General features: G+C 55.4%; 2 protein-coding genes across 18 annotated transcripts in view; one reads left to right on the top strand and one right to left on the bottom strand.

Moving 5' to 3' along the window:
• The window catches only part of TAF8 (TATA-box binding protein associated factor 8), a 40,117-nt gene extending 35,595 nt beyond the window's left edge, over positions 1 to 4,522 (bottom strand). For all 15 annotated transcript variants that reach the window (XM_066983051.1, XM_066983052.1, XM_066983058.1 and 12 more), the window contains exons 1-7: positions 4,455 to 4,522; positions 2,972 to 3,128; positions 2,166 to 2,264; positions 1,798 to 1,860; positions 1,237 to 1,361; positions 792 to 939; positions 41 to 183 (exon numbers count right to left, since the gene is read on the bottom strand). In XM_066983051.1, the coding sequence (XP_066839152.1) occupies positions 41 to 183; positions 792 to 939; positions 1,237 to 1,361; positions 1,798 to 1,860; positions 2,166 to 2,264; positions 2,972 to 3,128; positions 4,455 to 4,487 (768 nt within the window). In that variant the 5' untranslated portion in view covers positions 4,488 to 4,522. The remainder of the gene's footprint in view (positions 1 to 40; positions 184 to 791; positions 940 to 1,236; positions 1,362 to 1,797; positions 1,861 to 2,165; positions 2,265 to 2,971; positions 3,129 to 4,454) is intronic.
• The window catches only part of CCND3 (cyclin D3), a 44,043-nt gene continuing 24,413 nt past the window's right edge, over positions 4,471 to 24,100 (top strand). Inside the window, exons 1-2 of one of the 3 annotated variants that reach the window (XM_048070818.2) lie at positions 4,655 to 5,057; positions 16,475 to 16,823. The gene's annotated coding sequence lies outside the window, so the exon portion shown is untranslated. Of the gene's footprint in view, positions 4,495 to 4,654; positions 5,058 to 16,474; positions 16,824 to 24,100 lie in introns of those variants that run through there. The other 2 variants (XM_066983066.1, XM_048070817.2) reach the window with 2 other exon arrangements.

The following is a 24,100-nucleotide window of genomic DNA, read 5'->3' as shown; positions in this document are numbered from 1 at the left end:
GTCAGGCCCGAGAGACCTCAATCTCTGAAGGCGGGCGTACCGTGCTCATATGCAGGGGAAGGTTCTCTGTGTCTGTCTGGTCGTCTTGTTCAGATGAATCTGTTTCTTCCATTTGCTGCATTTCCAGCTCAGAGGGGAGAAGAGCTGTCAGGTAGGGTACAGTGAAAGGCCTGGCAGCAATCACTGGGGAAAAGGACACAGTCAGCAGGGTGGGAGCAGGCTCCTCAACTCAGAGATCACAAAGCTAACCAGTTACATTGACAATAAACACTTTCATTGGTTCTGGTTTTAAACAGAAGAGTCACAGGCTATAAAAGTTCAATCGACTCATAGGCATCACTCAGTCCCCCTTAAGATAACACCGGCATCTGTGCTCTCAGGCTTGGGAAGGTGAGAATCCTTATCACTGCTTTGCAGGCAGAGAAATGCGACAACCTCCACTGCCTTGCACAGAAATGTGTAAGAGAAGAAATGACTAGTGCAAGTTACAGAGGGTCGGACAGGACTGGGATAAACACGTGAGAGGAGCTATCAGCCAAGGTCTCCACCATCAGAAGAAAGGGAGTCTTTGTTCAGAGTGGAAGCCTACCACTTGGTTTTATTATGAACCCACGGTTTTTATCCCTGTTTAAAATAGAAAATCTGTCATTTCCCTCCCTTTCAGTGCCTCAGAAGGCTAAACACAATGTAATCCTTCAGCGCTCACCCCCTGCAGTAACAAGAATTCTACTGGCGTGTATGCTCTGTTAGACAACTGTCATTTACAGCACAACGTTTCCGAGATAACTCACAGGGGAACGTGCTAACGTCATCTTTGAAGAGACTCTGTGTTTCTCCTGTCTTGGCCATGAAGCGTGTGAGAGCTCTTTCCACATCACGCCTTTGAGATGCTGCCTTTTCCCGTAGGACTTGGTAATCAGATACCGGCTCTCGGTATGTCTGGGGAGCAGGGAGGAAAAAAACCCCACAGTTACTAGATGCAGTGCAGACAGCTGAAGTTCAAGACACTACTGCTAGGATGCAGGTGCTACACACAAGCATTGAGTTTCAACATGTACAGATTTTCAGAGAGCTACAGATGTCAGCCAGCCAGAAATCTACAGCAAGGACAACTCGCAAACAACAAGCGAGGTATCGAGCCAGAAGAAACAACATTCTGAACCAACGAGGTGTCCTTTCCCGGTGTCATTGACTTCAGACAGACCCTAAATGGCACAGAAGACCTTTGTCACTCACTGGTGTCTTGATGTAGGTGTGAGGATCTGGAAACTCAGGAAAGTGGCCAGGGATGTGGGATGGATGCGGCTTGTTCTGTCCAGCCGTCAGGGCTTTGGGAGTCACGGGCTGGTTTGTCACAGGAGCTACAGTTAAAAAAAAAAAAAAAAACACACACAGATCAGCCAGCAGCATTCTGCCAAGTGGTAGGCACACAGAAGTGCCAGCCTGTACCGTGCTGCGACCCAGGTCTCCAGGTCCTACAGCAGGGATATAGCATATCCCATGAGCAATAGTTTCAGGATGCGTTTAGCATCCCAGAAGAATTCCTTGACCCCTCTCTCCTACCCAAGGAGAACAAAACCTCACGTGAAGTGAGGATGCTGGAGCAAAGGCAACTGATCTGGCAGAAACACCCGTCCTTCACCTATTACATGGTTGTTACAGGATCCGTAACGCAAACTGCGTGCCCAGGAGCACTGGGCTGCATCGTCCATCAGAAAAGCAGAAACTCTCTGGACGCCAGCAGCCAGAAATGCCAAATGATTTCCTGCAGAAGAAAAGAAAGGATTCCTCACGTACGGGCAGTGATGACCATCCTCTGGGAGCGCTTTGCATAGGCAGGAAGCGTTTCAACATTGAACCCTGAAATACAGAAGAAGAGGAAACAGAAATCATACCAAGGGTTTATCCCGACAAAAACCCCTTCTCCTAGGCTTCTCCAGAATTTTACCAAAGGCTCTGAAGTACATGAGAAAGAAAATCATGTGCTCTGGATGCATTCATGCTGCATCAACAACAGCAGCATCCGAGCACCTGCGCGAGGCCTAGAAGAGCGGGCATCATGCGAGCACCAGAAACTTCTGGAACAGATTTTCCTGCCAGCACAGCACACCCAAATCTCCTGCAATGCTCGCAGCTGGAATCAGTGGGACGAGGCAACTACTCACCCATTTCCACTAAAGTAACCACTATATCGGAGAGCGTAGGCTGGGTTCTGGCTGTGTGTTCACAGTAAGACTTGGCGCTCCTTCCAATTTCAGAAATATCTGGGGGAAAGGAAACACAGTACGTATTCAGTGCAGGCAGAGCCCACACGTGTGTCACCCAACCCTGGCAGTCAGCCCAAAATCTGAATTTTTAGCAAATCTAGCAAGGGATGAGGAATAGCTGCCAGAATCTAGCATCTTCCAGCATGAATATTTAAAAGTAAAGGAGAGCCAAAGTACAGAGACACCGATGATCGGAAAGTCAGATGTCTTCCACAAGTGCAAAAGGCAAATCTGCAGCACAAGAATGAGAAGTACAAAACCTAAGCACCTCGATTTCAGAACGTGGTGTGACCTGACATCGAGGCACATCACCCACAGAAGTAAGAGCAGAGCTGCCAAGCACAGCGCTACTACTGCAGCCTACCACTCACCAAACGTCTGGAACTTTGGTGCTTCTCTATTTATTCTGGCAGCACCTCAATATGCGGAGCTAATTAGGATACCTAAGGCCCTCTGAGTATGATAGGCACTTCAGACAAACTGCTCACGGTCAAAGAAGTCAGTGACTCCGTGGCTGTGCTCTAGCCACCGGTCTGGCCTTCTGCTTTCGATAACATGATTAACATAAGAGAAATGAAAACAAAACAAAAATGCAACAAAGCAAAAAGTCTGAAAGAGCAAAGGCAAATCTGGAAACCAGGAAACAAGGAGCTTCAGGGGGCCAAGGTGATTTTGCCCCAAGTCGCCCCCCCCGGGATGCTCACAGCTCTGTAACATCTCCGTCAGCGTCTCCACCGCGGCCTTTTCAGCGCTCTCAAAGCCGGCTTCGGTGAGCAGGGAGCTGACCACCACCTGCAGAGTCCTCCTCCGAGCCAGGTAATAGTTATCCGCCGGCGTGGTTGCGTGCTTGCTGCCCGACCTCTGCGGACACAGACCCACACCTTGAGCCGAGAGCTCCGAGAAACGAGGCCCCGTTACAGGCAGCGCCCTGCCAGCACCCTGCCAGCACCCTGCCAGCAGCCCTGCTTGCCCAGCCCCAGCCCTGCCCAGAGCTGCTCCCCGAACCATGCCGGTGAAACCAGCGCCGCAGGCACCCACACGCGGGGCAGAGGGCACTGAGCCTGCCCGGCGCCCCCAGGCACGGCCGCCTGCACACTGCCAGCGCTCGCCATGGGCCCAGAGGTCCCCCACTGCACAGGGGCACGCACAGGTATACGCACTACGCACCTATGGGTGCGTACACACATATATAGACGTGCATATATACACATGCTACACATGTACGTGCGCATATACACACCTATAGACATGCACATACACATCTACACATATACACGTGTATATACACACTACACATGTACGTATGCATGCACACACATAGACATGCACACATACACGTCTACACGTATACACATACATATACACTACACATGTACATACGCGTATACACATATAGACATGCATACACATCTATACATACGTACACACTACATATATACACACGCATGCACATATAGACATGCATATACATCTATACATACACATGTACACACTACATATATACATACACGTACACATATAGACATACATACACATCTATACATGTATACATACGTACACACTACATATATACATACACATACAGACATGCATACACACGCACATCTATATGTATATGCATATATTCACACTACGCACGCAGATATGCACACAGACACATATAGACGTGCATATACATACACACCTATAGACATACTCAGACATACACGGCGATACACTACGGGTCCATGACACACACCCGTATGTATGCACGAGGACATACACACTAGACATGTACACGTGCATACACATGTAGACGTGCACGTATGTACACCTATATACACACATATATACACATATACACACATATATATATATGGTGCTTCAGTCCCCACCTGCCCCCCCATCTCCCACCTGCGCGCGGCCCCTTTAAAAAACCCGCCCCCCCGCAACCACAGCCCCGCCTCCCCCTCCCCCGCCCAATCAGAGCGCACGACCTCGGGCCAATCACCGCCGCGCTGCCTAGCCCCGCCCCCTGCCTCCCTCCATCCAATCAGCGCCCCGCTCCCTTCACCCCCACCCCCCCCACCCCAAAGCCCCCGGCGCAGGCCGCAGCCCCTGCGGCCCCGCGAGCAGCCCGGGCCGCTGCCGTTCCCCCGGGTTCCCCCCCCCGGACACCGGCACGGCTCAACCGGGCCCCGCCGTTACCGTGCCGGAACCTCCGGGCGCCGCGTCGGCCATCTTGCAGGTAGGCGGCGCTGTGCGCGTGCGCGAAGGGGCGGGGCGGCGGCGCGGGGGGGCGCGCGGGGCATTGTGGGAGTTGTAGTGCGGCGGGGCAGCCCCCTAGGGGGAGGCACGGGGGGGGGGGGCCGGGCAGGGACCCGGGAGGGGAGGGGAAGGGGGGGGTGGCGGCTGGGGCGTGAGGTGCGAACGGGGCTGCCGGGGGCGTGAGGTGTAAACAGGGCTGCCACGCCGCCTGCTGCCGGCCTGCCCCCGCCCGGGCGCCCCGAGCGCCTTGGGGCTGCGCAGCGTCCGCCTGCTGGGGGAAGAGCGGCGAAAAGGGGGGCTGTGACAGCGGGACGGCGGCGAAACGAGGGAAATAACGGCGGAATGACGGAAATAACGGCGGAATGAGGCAAATAACGGCGGAATGAGGGGAGCGAGGAGGAGGCTGGGTTGTTGGAAGCGAGCCTGCCCGCGGGAGCCAGCTCTTGGCCAGCGGTCCGGGCACCGTCCTCCCGGGGGCTGCCGCAGCCGCCGTCCTGGGCGTGAGGGCAGGAGCGGCACCGCCTCCGCGGCTGGAAACGCGAGGTAAGGGCGAGCCGAGGGCCCCTCACGTCCTCGGGGGCAGGCGGAGCCCCCGGCACGAGGCTGCGGCTCTCTGACGGCGCCGGGGGTGCCCCGAAGGGGCCGGAGCTGGCCGGGCTCCGGCTGCGGTTTGGTGCTGTGGATCCCCGGGGTTTGGGGGCCCGCCGATCCGCTCCCCTCGGGGTTCCTCGGCACCGGCAGCGCTCCCTGCACGCCTCGTTCGTAGCAGGGCAGGCCCTGTGCCCGACGGAGCGCTCGGAGGTGCTGAGCCCCTTGGGGCTTCCAGCTGAGGGGCTCCTGGAGGTCTGGGTGCTCCAGGATGAACTGACGCGGCACGTGAAGCCAAAAGAGGGGGGAAACGCGACAGCGTAACGCTGGTAAATCATAATTTCCTGGTTAATTTACTTGTTAAACCTCGAGAAGCACCTGACCCGCGTTGTTTGGGTGGGAGGGGTGTGAGCTCCGGCAGGTCTGGGCTGAAAACGTCAGCGCAGTGACGCTGCTGAAAAAACGGCTGGAGCTGAGCCGGAGCCGTCGGTGGGAGCATCGGGGGGGTCTCAGGCTGCTTGGTGCCATGTGTGGTACCCCCGGGGAGAATGAAGCCCCTCAGGCTCAGCTTGCCGTCGGGTTAGTCCAACAAACGTGCGGTTACTGACTATTGCAGCAGATCCGGGGGACGTGCAAGCGTGGCCAGGTGCTTTTGTTTGCTGGATGTTGCGTGTATCAGAGCGCTGGGGGACGAACTTTCTCCTCATCGTATAATATGCCAGCCGTCAAACTCAGCAGAAGAAAAAAGGAAAACAAACTGTGGTTAGTGACGTGGAGCTAGACCCTGAAATATTTCGGGCAGAAGAGAGATCAGGTAGGGCCCCGTTGCGGAGTGCGGGGGTAGAACGTGGGTGTCTGGGACGCGTGCAGGTCAGGACCTCGGCCTGCTGTTCTTATCCGGTAACTTACCTGCTAAATGTCCCTTGCTTCCCTGTCTATACCGTGGGGGGCTGAGGGAATTGTTTAGCTGTGTTATCTCACGGAGATGGTGACGGGTGCATTATAAATACAGTACGTAATTGATCTGTAACTCCTGGGTTTTTTTACTGCACGAGGGCAGTCTCTTCTTGATCTCTTGTCTCCAGTACTTTGTTACGCCACTTGTCAGTGTTGTTTACATCATACGCCTGGAAAGAAACAATCCCGATTTTCGTTTCTTGTCTCCAAGTGTTTCTGCATCGAACTTCCGTAACGCTCAAACAATCCTGAAGAATGTGGAACAAGACCCAGCACCTCTCTCCCACTCCGGAGACCTAACTGCTGAATCTCCCTGCCCCAGCTGGCTCTTGTCTTTTCTGTGCGGTGCTTTTCTTCCTCTGTACGGATGGAGGGCATCCGCTGCCTTCCTGAGCAGCCTGGGGTCATTTTTCTGGGAGGTAGAAAGTGGAGGGGCTGAGCAGTTACGGAGAACACGGGCACCATCTTTCTTCCTTCAGTGTTTGTAGGGAAGAGGGAGCCCAGCATGGTCTCAGCCCCCCACGTCTGTCATCAGTTCCCAGCTAGCTAATTCGGGTCTTGCTGAGGGAGTTTCGCCTAATCCTAGCGTGGATTGTCACACTGTCACACAGGCATGGGCACCAGGCGGGTGCCACCGCTCCTCCCTGGGGTGCCTCCTTGTCCGAGCAGCCACAACTCGGCGCTCCCCTCGGGAGCTCTCTTCCCAGGTTGCTGCAGGTGAGGCTGCTGAAATTCCAGCCTAAACATCTGTTTTCTGGATGAGCCTTTTGGCCTGGCTTGTGTGTACCCCTCAGAATGTTTTGCTGTCTCTTTTCCCTGTGTGTGCTGCATTACTTGGTTTGTTCACGTGTGGGAGCTGTTGTGTAAATAACAGCACTTCACGGCCCCGTGCCGCTTGGTTTTTCACTCTTGAATATTCTTTATTCCCCTTTTCAAAACGTTATAGGCAAACTTTATAAATAAAACCGTCCCAGCTCGTTGCACTCCCAGGGCTTTTGGGTTGGGCAGGGGATGGCAGGGGAGGTTCTGCAGCGAGGGGTGCGGGGGAGGTTGGGTGCTGCAGTTACGGGGGCAGCGCCCTGGGGTATTCTGGGCTCTAGTCCTGGCTCTGCAGCCCACCAGCCTGCCGAGTGACCCTAGGCAAGTCCCTTTGCTCCTCTGCGTTTCGCTTTCCCGTCTGTAAGTCCTGGCATGCCTTGGGGGATGCCTCCAGGGATGCCAAAAAGCCCCATCTGACATTAAAATACTCATTGATGGCACAGGCTTGAGGCCTTGGAAGGCTCTTCCCCAGAGCAGCGCAGCCCATGCTGGGCTCGGTCACAAGCAGAATATCCAGTGCCTGGCAGAAAGCCACCGCTCTAAATGTTTGCTGAAGGCCCTGAAATTAGTGCTACAAAATCCCTCTTTATGGCACGGATGCGCAATTCTTCTGTTATGCAGAGCTTCGCTCTGTCTGGTGAGGAGAGGGTTGAAAAAGCAGACTTCCATGAAGGTCCAGATACTCAGTGATATATTTATTTATTTATTGCGTGTCTCTGAAGTAGCTGCTCGCAGCCACTAGAGGAGACTGGCCAGCCAAGAGGGGACTCAGTGAAGAAAGGAACGCTTCAGTGCCGTGCTAAAGGATGTTGCCAGGGATCCAGTGCGAAAGGGAAGGAATTTGGAAGCAGGCAGAACCACGCTGGCAGTCGGTGTCGGTAGGTGGAGGGCGGCATCCTTAGTTTGGAGCCCATGCGGAGTGGGAAAAGACATCGCCCCTGGGAAAAAAAAGTGCCAGTTTCTGGTGCCAGTTTCCTCCGGAGTTCTGTGAACTCGGTCATCTGGCAGCAGGACGAGAAAACGCAGGATGGCCAGAGCCTGTCTTCCTGCGCGCGGTGCGTTTTCCCAAAGGTTGGGACGTTTCCTCTCGCTTCCCCTTTTAGCACCAACAAAACCCACTTTCAGATTGGTGTCAAACTGAGAGAGGAAAGGAGCTCACGTGTTTTTACTGAGTCACATGCAGATTATTTCAAAGATGATGGAGGAGCTCGGATTCCCAGGTCCTAAACAGCCGTGTGACCCCAGACAAGAGCATACTAACCTCATCAAGCTCCTGCTGAGCGGTTATTCTAATACTTACAGTCCCAGAGGGGGGAGCTGTAAAGCTCGCTGAAATTCATCTTTGAAAAGAATAACAGGAACCGATGACTCCGGACCCATCGGGCAGGGAAAGCCCAAAGGCTGTGTCACTTCTGAGCTGGGAGGTGCTCCCTGCAGCAGCCCGCTGGCTGTGTGTGACCCCGGTGTTCGGAAGCCCCGGCTGAGAGCCGCTTAGTTAGTCAGCTGGAAATGACTGAGCTCGAGGCAGGGGTGAGATTTCGCAGCGTGCGGTAGACAGGAAGCCAGGCCGTGGGCTCGAGCGTCCCTTTGTGCTCGGAAATTTCATTGTGTCTGGCTCCCCGCAGAGGAGATGCGTCCTGGGGGCAGGCCTGGAGGAGCGATGGAGCTGCTGCCCCTGGAAGGAAGCGGCTTCTTCCCCTGGGTCTTTCGGAGCGCTGCCGGTGCCTGGAGATGTCCGAGGCCTCCAAAACTTGCACCTTGCCTCCCTGCACAGTGCTGCTGTGCCCCAGCCCTGCCCCGGCACCGCTGCCACCAGAGGGCACGTCGCCACCAGCCTGCCCTCGGGCCCCAGAGGCTCATTTCAGAGCCCCAAATTGCCAGCACTCAGCTCGTTTAGGCTCCTGCGGCCACGAGCTGTCAGCATGCCACCAGCATCTTCCCTGCCGAAAAGCTTCCTGTGAAGCCCCCAAGTTCCTTGCCTGATGCTGCCTGAGGGTTTCTGTCCTGTGGTGTGACGGTGGCAAACACTTGTGGTACAGAGGAAGCTGCTGCTGGGCTGGGAAGGGATAAACGGCGCATTTTTTGGCTCGTGCCTTGCAGAAATAGACCAAGATGCAGAGAGCTTATGGCCACTTCGCTGCTGGTTTTCGTTATTTTATTATTTACTCCTCTGACAAACGTTATCTGCTCGGTGGTGTTATTACCCTCCTCTCTAAAACAGCGGTGGCGTTGGTGTTGGCAGTGCACTCGGGTGTTAATTAAAGCAGCTTGGAGCGATACCCTTGCAGGTTTCCTGCCAGCTTCGTCTGGTGGGGGAGGCGTGGGGACGGGACGAGCCCTCTGCAGGGCCACACCTGGAATTTACCTTGCAAAAAGCTGCTGCTTGCACAGAAGGGGGAGAAGAGTTTCCGGAACGCAACAAGACGTCTCACCGTGAGTTAGGTGTTCCAGCCACGGGGTTTCTTAGGTTCGTCAAACCTATAAATAGCCACCAGGGGAGAAGGTGTCTGGTGGCGGAGGGCTCTTTGATCTCACAGACTCGTAACGCGATCCAGGTGCTGGAAGCGCAGGTCAGCGGAGTTAATGCAGGAAATAGGATTGTCTCCCTGCAGGAGAAGGCAATCGGGCTTCTCCAGGGTGCAGTGCGCTCCCAAACACTTTGAGGCTCCGCATCAAGACCGACTCTGCCTAGGAGATAGTGCTGCAGCTCGGCTGCAGGCTGCTGAGCTAGACATAGAGATGAGGTTTTTGTTGTTTGTTTTTTCACAGCCAGCTCCTAAGCAGGCGAGGTGCTGGTGTCCCTGCAGGGGTTGTGCTGTATGGCGGCCCTGTGGGGTCCCTGGCTCTCCTCCCCTGCCACCCCACCCTTTCCGTCAGGACGGCAGAGGCCAAGTGTCCGGGGTCTCTTTCTCCGTGTTGCGCTCCGGAAGGATGGGTCTGCCCCAGCGAGGAGGTCCCAGGAGCTCTGTTTGGCCAAACTGGAATGTCGGAGCGGCGTTACTGGTTAAAGTGGGCCTGGGGTGGCTGCTTTTTGCTGGGCCTTCTCTTTCAACACTACTCAGCTGATGTAAAAACTGTTCCTTCCCTTTCTAGCAGCACATAGCTGTGTTTGAGTCAGTGCCACGTCTAATCCACCAAGCATGTAAGCCCACACCTCCGGGCTGTCCGGAGCTTCTGCTGCCAAGAACTGTTGCAGATCTCCGGTCAGCTTGTCCTGCCTCGTCGCTGACTCAGGGGATGCTCTCCGTTTTATTCCTCCTGCCTGCCTGAAGCTTTAGGGTCCAGAGGTGACGAGGAGATGGGCTGAGCTGGCTTCCGAGGAACGGCAGACCTCAGGGTGTGCTGAGAACGGGCGGAGGAACGGAGCCAGCTCTGGGGGACGTTCTCCAGCCCGGATTCTTACAGCCGACGCAGCTGGTCCTGCTCGGGGGGGATAAGTTGTGTGCCCGGCACTGGCTGCCCGTGGTGGTTCTGCCTCCCCGTCCTCGCTCTGGGCGAGCTGCCTGCAGCTGCCTTGGACGTGCCGGGTGCTGGCTGCAGCGAACGCGGAGCCATGGGGAATGCTGTAAATCAGCAAACCCCCAGCAGTGAATCCCCAGCAGTGGATGGGGCATGTCTGATAGAGCCACTACTCGCCTTGGGGCTTGAGCCTGCTCCCCACCTCGAGTACCTGCCTGGCTCGCCACATCTTCCCCGAGGAGCGGGCTTTTGGACTGCCTGAGTAAGGGCTGTGTGGCAGGGTGGGCACCGACTCTGGCAGAGCAGATGTCAGCGCTGAAGCTAGGCCAGGACAACGTCTCCTGCGTGTTTTCTTTGCATGCTTCCCTCTGTGGCTAACAGCCTGCCAGAGGAAGCCATCTCTGCTGTGAGCCAGAGCTGCATCTCGTGTGCCTTTTGATTATTTTTTTTTCTTGCAGCGAGCGAGGTGCTGCTGCCGGCCCCGCGGGGTGACAGCCTTACCCTGCAGCTCGGCTCCGAAGAGGCCGCTTACCGCAGCCGGGTTTATTACTGCTGCCTTTGACAAATATCTCTGTCGGGTCAGGAAACCACACGGTGGGTGTTGCCCTTTCAGGGCAGGGGTGGGGGAAGGAATCCTGCTCTCCCCCCCCAACCCCGCAGGGGCGCAGGGATCCAGCCGGGGTGCTGGGATGCCCCTGCTCTCCCCGTCGGGCTCTGGGTGTCTCCTCCAGCGGCGCGGGGCGAAGCTGCCCGTGCCCCTCCTCGGGCAGGGAGCGTGCAGGGCCAGCATGAGTAATTCCTGCAGCGGGTCGTGGGCTGAGCTGGCTGCTTCGGAGCAGGAAGAAGGCGAAAGTTTGGAAAATTCTCCTGTGGTTGCGTGAATTTGTCCGTGCTGGGCTCGGGGTCCGTCCTTTGAAGCCTGCGTTTCTGCAGCAGGACAGAGAAGCTGTTCGGATGGGTTCTCGAGAGCCCACGTGCCTCAACGAGGTCTCGGGCGTGGAGGCTGCTGAAACTGTCCTGCGTTGGACTGAGGCGTTGCTGCTTTTTGGAGTTGCCTCCCCCAGTGATGGGTGTTCTGTGTGCTGCTTGGTGCAGGGACTCAGCACTGCTCTGGCTGTGCTGTTGGTCTCGCTTTATACAGCAAGGCACTTCCCTTTCTGTGTTTCTTTAAAATGGAGGGAAAAATAGCTGAAGAACCATCAGTGATTTGGCTGGAAGAGTCGCAAAGCTGGGCAGCTGCGTACTGTTAGAGTGGGTGACGTCCATGGGGCTGAGAGGGATTTCTGTCACCTTAAATGCCTGTTACGTCTTGTTTTAAGAATACTGGCAGTCCTTAGCAAAGCACTTGAAGGAAACGTCTCTATCGGTAAATTTGAGCTTGGAGTCTGATGAGAGTTGCTCTTTTTTTTCCCAGTGGGGTCCTGGCAATACAGAAGCAGTAGCAACGGGTGAAATGGGGGAGCTGCTGTGTACGTGTCGGACCTTCTCAGCAGGCTCAAGCTGAGTTTAGAGCTTGGGTTTGGACTCGTCCTTGTCAGATCAAGTCCAGCTCCCCGTCCCCATTTCAGATGAAATTAGAATTGTCATTATCAGGCACAAAGCTGATACGAGGTTCTCCCAAGAACAAAACTTGAGTGAGGTAGTGGCTCTCAAAATCATACATGCCCTTCAAGGAGCTTCTTTTCCCGTAGCAGAATCGTGTGCTGAGCGTCCCTGTGCAAATGGGTGTGGGGAGGGACCCGTCCGGCCTCGGCCAGCGTCTGCCTGCATCGTCCTGTCCCTGGGGCCATGGCAGAATGCCCTTGCCCCACCGGGAGCTGGGGCCAGGCCACCTGCACGCTGCCTGCTCCATCTCCTTGAGATGTAAAAGGCTCCAGATCGCGTCCTGGAGTAAGCTTAAGCTGGGGAAACTTCCTTTTTTTTCCAGTTAACTCTTTCCCCAAGAGCCTGCTCCAAAGGCCGTTAATCCCCTGAAGTCCTGAAGCAGCCAGACCTGCTGGGAACCCCAGACTGCCCCCCAGCAGACATCTGCAGCCCTCTGGGCTCACGGTGTAACGCCACCCTCAGCCCCTCTGTTAGCCGGGCACGGCAGCTTGTTCCTCTGGGGCTCCAGAAGCGGCAGAGACAAGGGGTGAGGCAGAGATAGAGGGTGGCAGCAGCTGTTCAGGATGTGTTGCTGATTCCGGGACGTCTCCCACCCTTTTTGGAAATCGAGAGCTTGGAGCAAGACAGAAAGAAAGAAGAAACAGCCGCTGATAAAGCCTCGCACCGAGGACGGCCCTGCTCTCAACGGGCTGCGACCCCCAGCCTGCCTCTGGGGATCGGCACCAGCTGGGAGGCAACGATAGGCCCCGCGGCTCCTCCTGTCTGCTCACCTCCCTGCTCTGGGCACGGGGACGGACATCATCTCCCTTCCTTCCTCCTCCCTCCCTTCCTCCCTCCCGTCTCCGTCTCTTCCTCTCCGAGCATGAAGCTCCCTCCGTAACCCCCGTCAGCTTGCCCTGGCAGCGTTTCTGGCTGGGCTCTGCTCGCTGACCTGTGGCCGTGCACATCCCTCAGGACCCTCTGGTCCCCTCAGGGCTCCTGGCTTAGTGACAGTGGGCTGGGGAATCCCGGAGGGCTTTGAATTTCCATATCCTAGGACAAAGAGGGGGGAAAAATAGTGGAAAAAATGTGGTTAGAAACTGGTGATCCCGGACAACAACTGGCAGTAGGTCACCTACAGATGTGTGGTGGGGAGGGCACTTGCTGGAGCTCAGGGTGACAAGGAGCAAGGAGCACTGCTCCGGGGGTAGACGTGGAACACGTTTTCAGGGGCTGTGGTACTGCCTGGTTCAGCTGGAGGGACGGGCGTCCGTGAGGCTGAGGGTAGCAAGAGTTGCGTTGGCCCCTGGAGCTGGGGAACGCTGGGGCTGAGCTGGGAGGGGCTCCTTGGGCAAGGAGGGCTGAGACCTGCACCCCCTCCGCACGGTCTCGGAGCATGCACTTCCTCAGCCTCACCTACAGCAGGGTCTATTTTGGGGTAAATACCGAAGACTGAGTCTTTGAGGGCATAGTCAATCGAGTTCCCACACCTCAAGCAAAGGTCCTGTGGCTTCAGAGCACACGGAGGGCTGTAGGCCTTGTTTCACGTGCAGACAGCTGTCACCACATGCCATTTTTTTCTTCTTCTTTCTTTTTTCTTCTCTAACAAATGAATGGGGTCCCCGCATCTGGCTGCGGCGGTTAAACAGGCTTGATGTAATCGTAGGCTGATACAGGGCGCCGAGAGAAAGGAGAGGGGAAGAGGGATGAGAAGCACCCAGCACCTGCTTGCCCCGGGCTGGGTCGTGCTGCGCATGTGGGAGGGTCGGGAAACGCACAGCCCGTGGAGAGTGTGCGGGGGAAAGTGAAGGGCCTGGGTCCTGGGGGAAGGTGCTCGGGACCTTTTGCAAAGGTTTTTGGCAAGTTCCAGCAGGGGCAGGGTGGAAGCAGGACAGGGACGTTGCAAAGGGGCCAGGGTCAGGAGGGCTTGGGAGGATTCAGCGCGCAGCAGCCGGCTTCCAGAGCAGCTTCTGCAGCGGTGCGATGCGTGTGCAGAGCTGAGGCAAATCTGACGATTCCTGGGAAACGAGAAATCCCTTCTCCCTGGGAGCAGGTTGTTCCCTAAGTGTCCATTAGGGATTGCCTTCACTCGCTGAAGCAGGGCATAGGGAAGGGCACCCCGTGGACCTGTCGTGTCCCAGCTGCTGCACTCAGGCTGCTTTGCTGTACCCCCGGGGTCAGGGCAAGCCCATCTTTCAATGCCAGGGCAGGAGATGGGGGGGGAAAAACAGCTGAAAACCTTCTTCCAGTGTCGTGTTCCGTACCCAGCAGGAAGAACTGACTTCTCAAACCCAAGCCTAGGCCAAATCTCCTTTGTACAGTCTACAGGGAGCCATGGCAGTGCTGATCCGCTGAGCACGCACGAGGATCTCTGGGATGCTCTGGGTGTTAGTGGCATCCTGAGCACGGAGCAGTGGGTTCCCCTGCTGAACGGCGTTGCTTTTACCAGCTCTGGAAGTGGCTGGCAGGTGGGAACTGGCCTCCTGGGTGGAAAACACAAGGCCCAGCAGAGGTAAAGCTCGGCTCTTGTACGAGAAATCCCTTGGAACTGGGATTTTGGAGCCGGAGCCCAGAGCTGGGGAAGGCTGTGAGATCACCGAGGAGCTGGGAGCCGAGGGTTTGGCGAAGATGGAGGCTTTGCCGTCCAACCTGGCGCTGGGTTTCTTCTCCCCCCTGCCCCACTCCTCTCTGGCAGCGGGTTTGCACGTTAACTGAGACAGCAGTTTTTCCCTAACCCCCCCCCTTTCTTCCCTCCGCTCCACCCCCCAACCTGGTTATCGATGAAAGGAGATTTCACATGCGATAGATCCCCAGATAAAAGCAACGTTACGAGAGAGTGTGAGCAACAGCTCGGGAGGGGGGAAAAAAAAAAAAAGAGAGCCCCCAAAGAGCTGGCGAGGCGCAGCCGGGGTATCTGGCGTCAGCTCCAGGTGCAGCCGGGAAGGGGCCTGCCCTCTGCAAAGGGTTAACGCCAGGACCGCCGCTAGGCTTCGGAGGCCTTCTGGCAGGGGTTTTGAAATCTGATTTTTCTTTCTGCAACCCGGTGAGGTTTTGATCAACTTCCTATCCGAGAGCAGAAGTCAGAGCCGGCGCAGGAAGGCTGGTGCAGGGGTGCTGGCTCGCGTCCTCCTGCCCCATGCCCTCGCGTTTGGTGGGGGCAGCCGGGGTGCTACGGGGGGACGGAGGGGAGGGAGCAGCCCCGCAGCTCGGTGGGTGCCCCCCGTGGGTTCCCTCCAGCGGAGCCCAGGCAGCCGTGCTGCACGTGGGACGTGCTCCTCGCCGGGCTCATCTCGCCTACGTGCCGGCCTCGTCCGGCCGTGGCTCTTGCGTGGAAGCTCCCCGCACGAAGCAGCAAAAGCCGCGTGCGCCTCTGCCTGCCGCGGATGGAAGCCCAAGTGCTGAGACCTCCCCGGTGCCCCAGAAACTCCCAAATCAGCTGAGGCCCTTCAGCTTTGTGGGCTTGTAGCCCACCGCCCCCACGGGAGGCGAGGTGCCCGGGGCTCCATCCTGCGCCCCTCTTCGCAGCCACCGCAGGGTTGTCCCTGAGGGGCGTTTTGGCAGCACGAGGAAGGCAGAGCAGGTCCCCCGCCTCATGCAGATGTACCCAAATCCGCTTGCTCTAACCCGGGAGTCATTTGCACAAACCTGCTTCTCGGTGGCCCTTTGCATATGCAGCTGGGGCTTTTTCTTGCAAGGACTTTCCACTTGAAAAGAGCCTGTCCTAAGCTGAAGTTTTTGGGGATTTGCTGTCTTTGGGAGGGCTCGGTTTCTATACGCGCGTGTTGTACGCAGGAGCTGGGCCTGGGCGAGCACAGATGGACTCCAGGCCCATGGAAAGTACCTTTCAAACCAGCCCTGTTTAAATTTCTATCCGGAGCCAGAAAAGAAAGAAATAAATAAAGATGGGAGGTCGTCTCTTTTTGCCTGATGTATTTAATTTCATTAACAACCAGAGCCTGGGTCAGCCTCTCCATTGGAAATACCCCAAAAAGTCTCAGATTTTGCAGAGATTTCCCCAAATTCTTCAGCTGGGGGGCACGACACTTCTCATCTTTAGCCAAAAACCATCTCAGCATTTTTCTGTCGTCTTGCTGAGAGCCAGCCAGCGGCGGCTGCTTGGGTCACCTCTCCTGGTAGGGTACGGGCATATGTAGGTCGCTTGCTCTGCGTTACGTGGCTTGATCAGTGCAGGGAAGGATGCAACCCTAATTTATGATTAAATTAAATAATGACTTGGGGGTTTATGATGCCCCAAATCTCGAACACCGTCAGAGCGTGGAGCTCAGCAGAGGGGAGTCCCAGTTCTGCCCAGTGTCTTGGTGCTGCCAGCACCCGTACTGGTGTGTGGGACCAGTAAAGGCAGCAGCACAACTGGAAAGGTCTGGGGTGCTCAGGGTTGTGACAGCACTGTCAGGGAAACAACTGCTGAGATACTTTGTGTAGTGTAGATGCTACTGTCTGTCTTCAAAGCTCCTGTGCCACATTTGTTTTCTGCCTCACTTGCATCTGTTTTTGTTTTTTTTTTTTTTTTAACTGCGATGCAACTGTTACAGCTCTTTGAAACTGTCAGCCTGCACAGCTGAAGGGTTAAAGGCAGGACACGGAGTGGGCCCCAGCGCAGCAAGCTCCTTTGATGGCTGAGGACTGCCAGCACCATCTCTGCTGTCAAAGCGCTATTTTAGCTTAGCGCCTCCAAAGCGGTGGTTTGCAGGTTGAGCTCAACGAAGCGTCCACGTGCGCACCCAGACTCATCTTCCCTGAGCACCTCGCTGGGCCTGCGGGGGCTTGGCCGAGGCAGATCTGCAGGTGCAAGAAGCGGCAGGAGACGGGGACTGGAAAGTGGCCGGCCCTCAGGGCACCGGGGCAGCTTTCAGCTGTGCATCCAACCATCAACCTCTGCAGGTGAGCAGAGATCGTTGCTGAGCATCTATTTTCTCCCCAACTTACGCCGTGCAGGAAGTAAATAAACACTTAGGCATGCTTTTAACGTATTTGTCAGCTAAATGGTGGTAAAAAAAATGAGTTTGCATATTGTGGGGCTGAATGGGCTCGGGTCTGCACGTGGGAGCCCGTTGAAATCGGTGGGGTCTCAAGGGTATAAAACCGATGGCAAGCGTCAGCCTTGTCCAAGCCTTTTTTTATCTCGCCATCTCTGCTGCTGGCACGCAGAGCGGTGCCCTGCAGCTCTGCCGGCGTTAGTCACGGGCTGACCTTTCTGCTCTGGGGCATGCGGGGACTGAGCTTGCTCACGTCAGTGAAGGAATCATCCAGGGTTTGATGGTTATAACTGCAAAGACGGGAGTCTGGGCTTTATTTGGCAGCGTCTCCAAAGCCCAGAGCCCTGCCAGGTTCCCAAGTACAAATGCAGAGTCCCTGGTCTACCGTTTATTAGCTAATTAGGACCAACTGCAATCTCATGCAGTAGACGCTTGAAAATGGAAGATCCCCAGCGTCCGTGGACATGGCGTTCGTATCTGGAGCGGAGTAAATCTCCTGACCCAAGCAGGAGTTTCCAGGGCATGCAGTTAGTTTCTGGTGTCTCTGGTTGATTGTTCACAGTAATAGCTGACACTTAGATGAATGTGTCTCTCCCCTTTCAGATGCATCATAATCTCTGTCCTGAAACAGCTCATGCAGACACTTGGCATCGCTGCATAACAACCCGGTAGTGAGGGATGGTGAGGCAGAGGAGAGCGTGGCTGGAGCTGAAGGGAGCTGCCCTGGCAGGAGGCTGAGGAGTCTCTGGAGAAAAAAAAAAAAAAAAAACCACAACTTTACCCTGTGGAAACAAAACCGTGTGAATATTAATATTGGAGTTTATTACGAGTGACTTATTTGGTGCAACAGCCGTAGGCCCCACCAGTGTGGTTCTCCAAAGGACTCTACGTGCAGATGTAAGGCAGAACGCGTTTACTGGGGGAATGTAGGGAGCCAAAGGGAAAGGTAGCGTGCCCATTTTAAAGCAAAAAGATTGAGGCAGAGGTTTGGCAATTTACACAGGCTTCGGGGCTTGAATGGGCTCTTCTGAGTCCTGGCTTTGGCACCAGCCCTTTTCCTGGGGGCAGAAGGGGACTGGATATCTTGGTTTCTGTAGGTGGTGTAAGTCACGTATCTACAGCAGCAGGGGTGCTCCGCAGGTGGGATGTTTTCCACCAGTGTTTTTCAGATGCTGAAAAAAAGCGCAGATTTCCTCCTCTTCGTTGTGCATTATTTTGGATAAGCGAGATTTTTAACCTGCTCAGCACCTCAAGCAAAAGCAGTGCCTGTGTTCCCTGCTAACCTGGCACCTTTCCTTCATCACCAAATTCGGCACAGCAGAAGGGCGAAGCGGCGTGTTCAGCTCATGCCGCTGAGAAAATTGTAGCAAGGGCGAAAAGAGGAGGTTGTCTAAGAGCTCCCAGCCATACCGTACAGGAGATTTTGGATGGGAAGTGAAGAGCAACTTTTCCCATGGGAACTACAGGGGGAGGCAAGCTGGACTGAATGGAGGCCTCATAAATCAATGACACACACCTTCGACTTTCTGTGCCATAGCCTTGGGCGGCCGGAATTTATATGCCCAATCAATAATTAAGAAAAAACCCAACAAAACAAGAAAACGCATCAGTTATGAAAGTGCTGAATTCTGTGAAAGTCTCTTTCCATCAGCCTCAGCCCACCTCTGAAGGGGAAGCTGGGGCATTGTGCGTGGGGTCTGTTTGCTGAGGGCCGTGCAGGGAAGGGGTGTGTGTGTGTGTGTGTGTGCCCCGTCCTGGAGTGCTGAACTCAAACCGATGCAGCTGCTCTTGGCCGGTCCCGCTCCTCACCTCCCCTCTGGGTGAGGGACGAAGAGCTCAGGCAGTCCGGCTGGCAGGGACACCTTCGTTTTGTTCCACTTCGCAGCTAAATATGTGTTCCTTCTGTGTTTTTCGCCCAGAAGCAGCACAGTACTTGTACTGCCGGCTGGACAAACGTGCGTTGTCGAAGCACTTTTCAGGTATTAACCAATCCTCGGTGTTAAACGGCAGTGATGGGATTTTCCAGGGCTGTCATTATCGGCCTCAGCTGCAGCAGCTGTGATGGAAATGAAGTTAAGTACACTGTAAAGCGCATGGGCCCGGGGAAATGTGATTCAGGACGTATGATCTTACTTCTCCACGCGCCGTCATCAAGGTACCTTCGAATTTGTGGCTGATTAAAGGCAGGCTGTTTTCACCCAGCTCAGTAACCGGTTCACAGACTCCCTCCGGTGCTGTGTCCTCAATAACTGCCCCTCCTAAGCTCAGGGCTGATAAAGTGTGATGGGTTTTTCTCCGTGCCTTAGCGTAGGCACTAGCTGGGTGCTTGGAGTCCCTCCTTGGGCAGAGCTTGTCCCTCTTCCCCATCCCCAGCCTCAGCCTGGAGTCCGGAGGTAAGCCTGGGGCTTTGTGTGGCTCTCAGCTCCCTCTCTAAATACTCTTTTTCTTCATAGACTTTCCTGCCAGCCTGCAGCAGTTTACGTGCACCAGCGCAATGCATCTCTACCTCTCCCAGGCCACGAGTGCATTCCCTTGTGCCCGTGTATAACTTCCCTGTGCAGGCTGATCGCCTCCTTGGCCTGCAATTTTGATTGCAGAGCTACCTCTGAGAGCGCAGCCAGCTCTTCTGCCGCCCTGCTGCCCTCAGCCTTCTCCGTGGGTAGGAATTTCAACCTGCTAACACCTTAGGGCAACCTCTCCCTCTCACCTGGGCATTAGCAGAGTGCCAGGGGCTAATGTGCAGTTGTTTTTTGTTCTTTTGAGGGCAGCTAGCTTCCAGGAAACCCAGAGAGGGAGCACAAAGGGACCTTTTGCTTATCTCTGACCTTTCTGGCAGGGATGTGCCTCCAGGGCCCAGATAATGCAAAAGCTGGGATGCGTGATTAGGGATTGAGGCCCTGAGATGCCATCTGCAAAGGTCTGGTAAAAACCTGCGAGGTGGCTGCGAAGGGAGAAAAATGAAGTCCTGTCTGCAAAGAGGTGGTGAGAGGCCACCCGCCTTGGGCACAGGTCGAGAACTGTGGCCTGGAGGAAGCAAGTCCTGGATCTGGGCTTTGTGCTCCGTGTCCTAGGTCACGCCACGGTGCCTAAGAGCCCTCCAGACCCTATTGCCCTGAGCAGCAAAGCCAGGCTCTGCCGGTTTCCAGCAGAACTGAAGCTCCTGGTGTCTAAGAGCTGGCTTCCAACAGGACCGAAGCTTTTTTTGGTGCCTGCTAAGGAGTGCTTTTTCTTAGCAGAAGCGTGTTTTGGGGCTCGTTTCTCCCGAGCTGCCTGCTTGTGTGGAGCTTGTGGGAACGTAGCAGCGTTGGTGCCGTTACTGGGCCACGTCTGTCCGACGCGGCTGAAATTGGCCGAAAGGATTAAGAATTTATGGGAAAGGAAGGACAGACACGCACAGCAGGATTGCATACGGCCTGTTTCTTTAGAAAACAAGACCAGAAGCTCGGCGAGGGCTCGGGTTCATCCTGCTGCAGGACAGGAAGATTTTTGTGGGATGGGAAAAATGTTTCCTGCCCAGCTCCGGTCCGTGCCGCAGTGCAGGGAGACCCAGTGCGGTAAGCCTGGGCTGCAGCGGCGGGGCCTGGACAGACAGACAGGACCACAGGGTGTGTTTATGTCCAGCAGCCTCAGGAAAAATTCCCCTTTCTGCCATCGCAGCCAAAGCCTGCCTCTTCCACCCCACGAAGGACAGCACGAGGTGAGCAAGGAGAAAAGGGAATAACCAGGCAGAAAGCACAGAATAAATGCCAGTATGTTTATTCTCAGGTAGGAAATCAAACACCTTCCTAGCCTCTCTGCAGAACAACATCCTCTGAAGCCTCTTGTTTTGCTGAGGCCTCTCAGAGCCGTTTCCAGCTGCGGCGGGACGCATCCCCGGTGCCGATGCTCGCGGCCCCACCCTGCCGCGAGGAGTTGCGCTTTCAGTAGCCCCGTACCGGGGTGACTGGGGCCAGCTGGGGTGTAGCCCATGATACTTATCTTCCTGGGGCCTTGAGAATATTGTTATTTTTTCCTCAGCTTGTTTTCCCCCCCCCCCTTCTTCTATGTTTAGGCTCCAGTGACCCAGCTCTGATTTCCTTTTTTAATTAATCGCAGTAGTCTTGGTTTCTGCGTTTCGCGCAGTAACGAGCATTTCCTTTATCGCTGCTGTCACTTACACGTATCTGCCTGCTGCTGGGGCTCAGAAGGTGCAGCCCTGGTCCCTGCTTCAACATAAATAGTTCCCGAGCTGTGGGACCTTTATCTGCCGGCATCCTTAGAGCAGCAGAAGCCCTTAAATCTGGTCACACCGACACGAGGTGCTTTTACATTCACAAGGTTTTACCTGTATGCTAATTTCAGTCGAGTTAAATGATTCGGCCACCGTAATATTCTTTGCACGGTGAAATGAGCAGAGATTTTGAAATGAGTAAAGATTTTCTCCGGGTGGAGGGAAGGGGGAAGCCCTCCTGGCTCCGAGACGAAGCCGATGAAGTCCGTCCCTGCGCGGCTTTCCCATCCGCGCTCTCCCGCTCCCTTAGGGGGGCACCGACGGCGAGGGCGCTTTGCAGGAGGCCGGATCCTGTCCCTGGTCTGTCGGAAATCTCCCGTGGGAGCAGAGCGGACGGCTGGGCTCGAGGATGGGACGCAGACTGGCAGCAGGAAGGGGAGCTCAGCTCCTTTGGGCAGCAGCCTGGGCTTCGGGGCTTCACCCAGGAAACCAGAGCCCGAATTGTCCTCGCTGCCCCTCGGCAGCCAGTTTCTCATGGGGCTCCTTTCTCTGCCTTATCTCGCTGGATTGGCACCTCCTCGGTGTCCCCTCGAGCGCGCTGGGCGCAGAAGGCTGGGATCTGGGGGCGGGGGGCTTTTGTACCATTGTAAGGCAAATAATAGCTGCTGGTTCCCGAATCCGCGCGCTTGCAGCACTTCAAGCAGGCAGGCCACTTCAAAGTGCTTTCTGGGAGTTGTCACTACAAAAGCTAGCACTTGGCAATTAAAGTCTCTAAATCCTGACTGAAGCTGATTAATTTACACCAAGTTAATTACTAGGTCCCTTTCCAAGAGTCTGATACAAGTCATCCCATTGCACGATGTCATTTTCAGGGAGAATTAAACCCTTTGCTTAAATGTTTATGGAGCTGCTTTGAAGACGTAGCCTTGTAGCATCTTTAGCCTGGGAATTTTCTATTTTTTTCCATCCTGAAGGCCTTTAGCGCCGTTAATGAATGAACATCATTAATGATTAATCACCTAAATATGAATGGAGTAGGCTTAGTGCCAGGTAAGCACAGAATAAATGCATTTGCCCGAGCTCCGCTTTGACACGTGTGCTTTGGAGCAGCTGGCAGCAGCTCCTCCGAATCCAGCGGGGAGTGCTGGACCTGCGTTGTCTCGTTTGGCCGAAGGGAAACTGAGGCATGAAGCGACTAAATGGTCTGTCCACGCTAACGAGCAAGGCAGGAAAGAGCTGGGAAAACAACCCCAGAGCCCTGACGCTTCCAGGCTCTTTCCAATACGTACTTTTTCTCTTTACCGTGAGCATTTATTACTTTTTCATTGTATATCGTATTGACTCGGTGAGAGGGATAATGTTCCCTGTTCTCTCTGGGAAAATTGAGATACTAGAAAATAGAAATTGCTGTGCTGCTGAGAGCTGAGGCTCATTTAGCAGTCCCGTCTCTCCGAGACTCAGAGCAAGACAGAAGATCCCCTGTAAAAAGAGTAGGGATAATTTGCTAGAACTGTTACTGGTGTTGACTCTGAAGCATGTGGCTTAGCATCTCCTGTCATTCTTTTTGTAATACAAGACAGTCTTGATATCCAAAGAGTATCCGAGCCCTTTCTTGCTTGTGATCTTGCTCAGGAATCGCCAGGAGTTGGCATTGTAGGCTCAGAAGGAAGTGGCAGGAGCCAGGACTGGTTGTTCGCTGTCAAACCCCAAAAGGTCACGCTTAGGTTGGGGCACTGAGAGGAACGAGGTGGGAGTGCTGGTGCAGATGGAAAGCATTTCCATGCGCTGCACTGTTGTCTCTAGGAAACCTTTCAAGCACTCCCATACCCAGCAGTTCACTGAGAAGCCCCAGATCTCATTTCTTTCACTACAGTTGCCAGCAAAAAGGGTGGTTTTTTTTTTTTTTTTCCCCGAGTAGAATCTGCTCCTGGCTCCGCCGGAGCCGGTCGCAGTTTTTGTTCCAAATTTAAGCCCTTCCGTATTCAGCTATTCTTTCTGCGCTAACACAGCGCCCGATCCTGGCGTGGGCACGAGGGAGCTGCCCACCGGCCCTGCCTGCGCGGCCGGGGATCCACCGATTCCCCCGGGGTGACCCCACAGCTGCGTCTGGAGCCGGGCGGTAACTGCAGGCGTGCGCGCGGCCCTTCTGCCCTGGAGCGTGACCACAGGAAAGGGGCTCCGTCCGAAATAGCAGGCGATGCTCTGGGGCCCTTCAGCAGCGCCAGGCGAGCCAACGGATTCTGGGGGGAGCCTTCGGCCTCGGTGGCAGAGGTGGCAGCAGGGGCTGGGGGGGCTCCCGGGGCCTCCCTGCTGCTTGGGTGTTTGCCGGGCACAGGCAGAGCCGATGAAACGCCCTTCCTAAGCGGGTGCTGGAGGAAGGTCTTGCTTTCCCTTCTCTCGTGCCCCAGGGAGCAACCCCGGCTGCTCCCAGCATCAGGCAGGGAGGTGAATCCTCTCTTTTTTGGAGCTGTTTTCTCCAAGGGACTCAAAGGACCTGGAGCCACTCCAGTTCCCTTGGCCAAGGCCCTTGAATTACAGGGTACGCAAGAGATCTAAGTAGCAGTGAGGTCTCTCTAACTGTCATCTCCCACCACTTCCAACTGCTTTTATTCCTCCAGGGCCTCCTGTTCTTCCCTCCCCTGTAGCAATTAAGAGTTTGTCCAGTTCCCAGCTGACCTGGGCTCTTTTGGTAACTCTCAGAGGCGGCTGCAGACCGACTGCGCTCCCCAGCCTCGCTGGGGTCAGGACGGGAGCTGAACTCCTCAGTCACCACCCAGGGATCGGCTGATGCGCCCTGCCTGACTTTCTCCTGAGCTTTCAGACCACTGGTGGGAGGCTGGCTCGGCCACCCCCGGTGTCTTTCTCCTTCCGTTCTGCGCTACGAGGACTGTCAGCTGCCAAACAGGGCAGGACCACCACAGCACGTCACTGGACCACCACAGCACATCACTGGACCACCACAGCACGTAACC

The sequence above is a fragment of the Anser cygnoides genome, chromosome 25 (genome assembly GCF_040182565.1).
Source record: "Anser cygnoides isolate HZ-2024a breed goose chromosome 25, Taihu_goose_T2T_genome, whole genome shotgun sequence".
NCBI classification, from domain to species: domain Eukaryota; kingdom Metazoa; phylum Chordata; class Aves; order Anseriformes; family Anatidae; genus Anser; species Anser cygnoides.
This window is presented reverse-complemented; position numbering and strand designations above follow the sequence as displayed.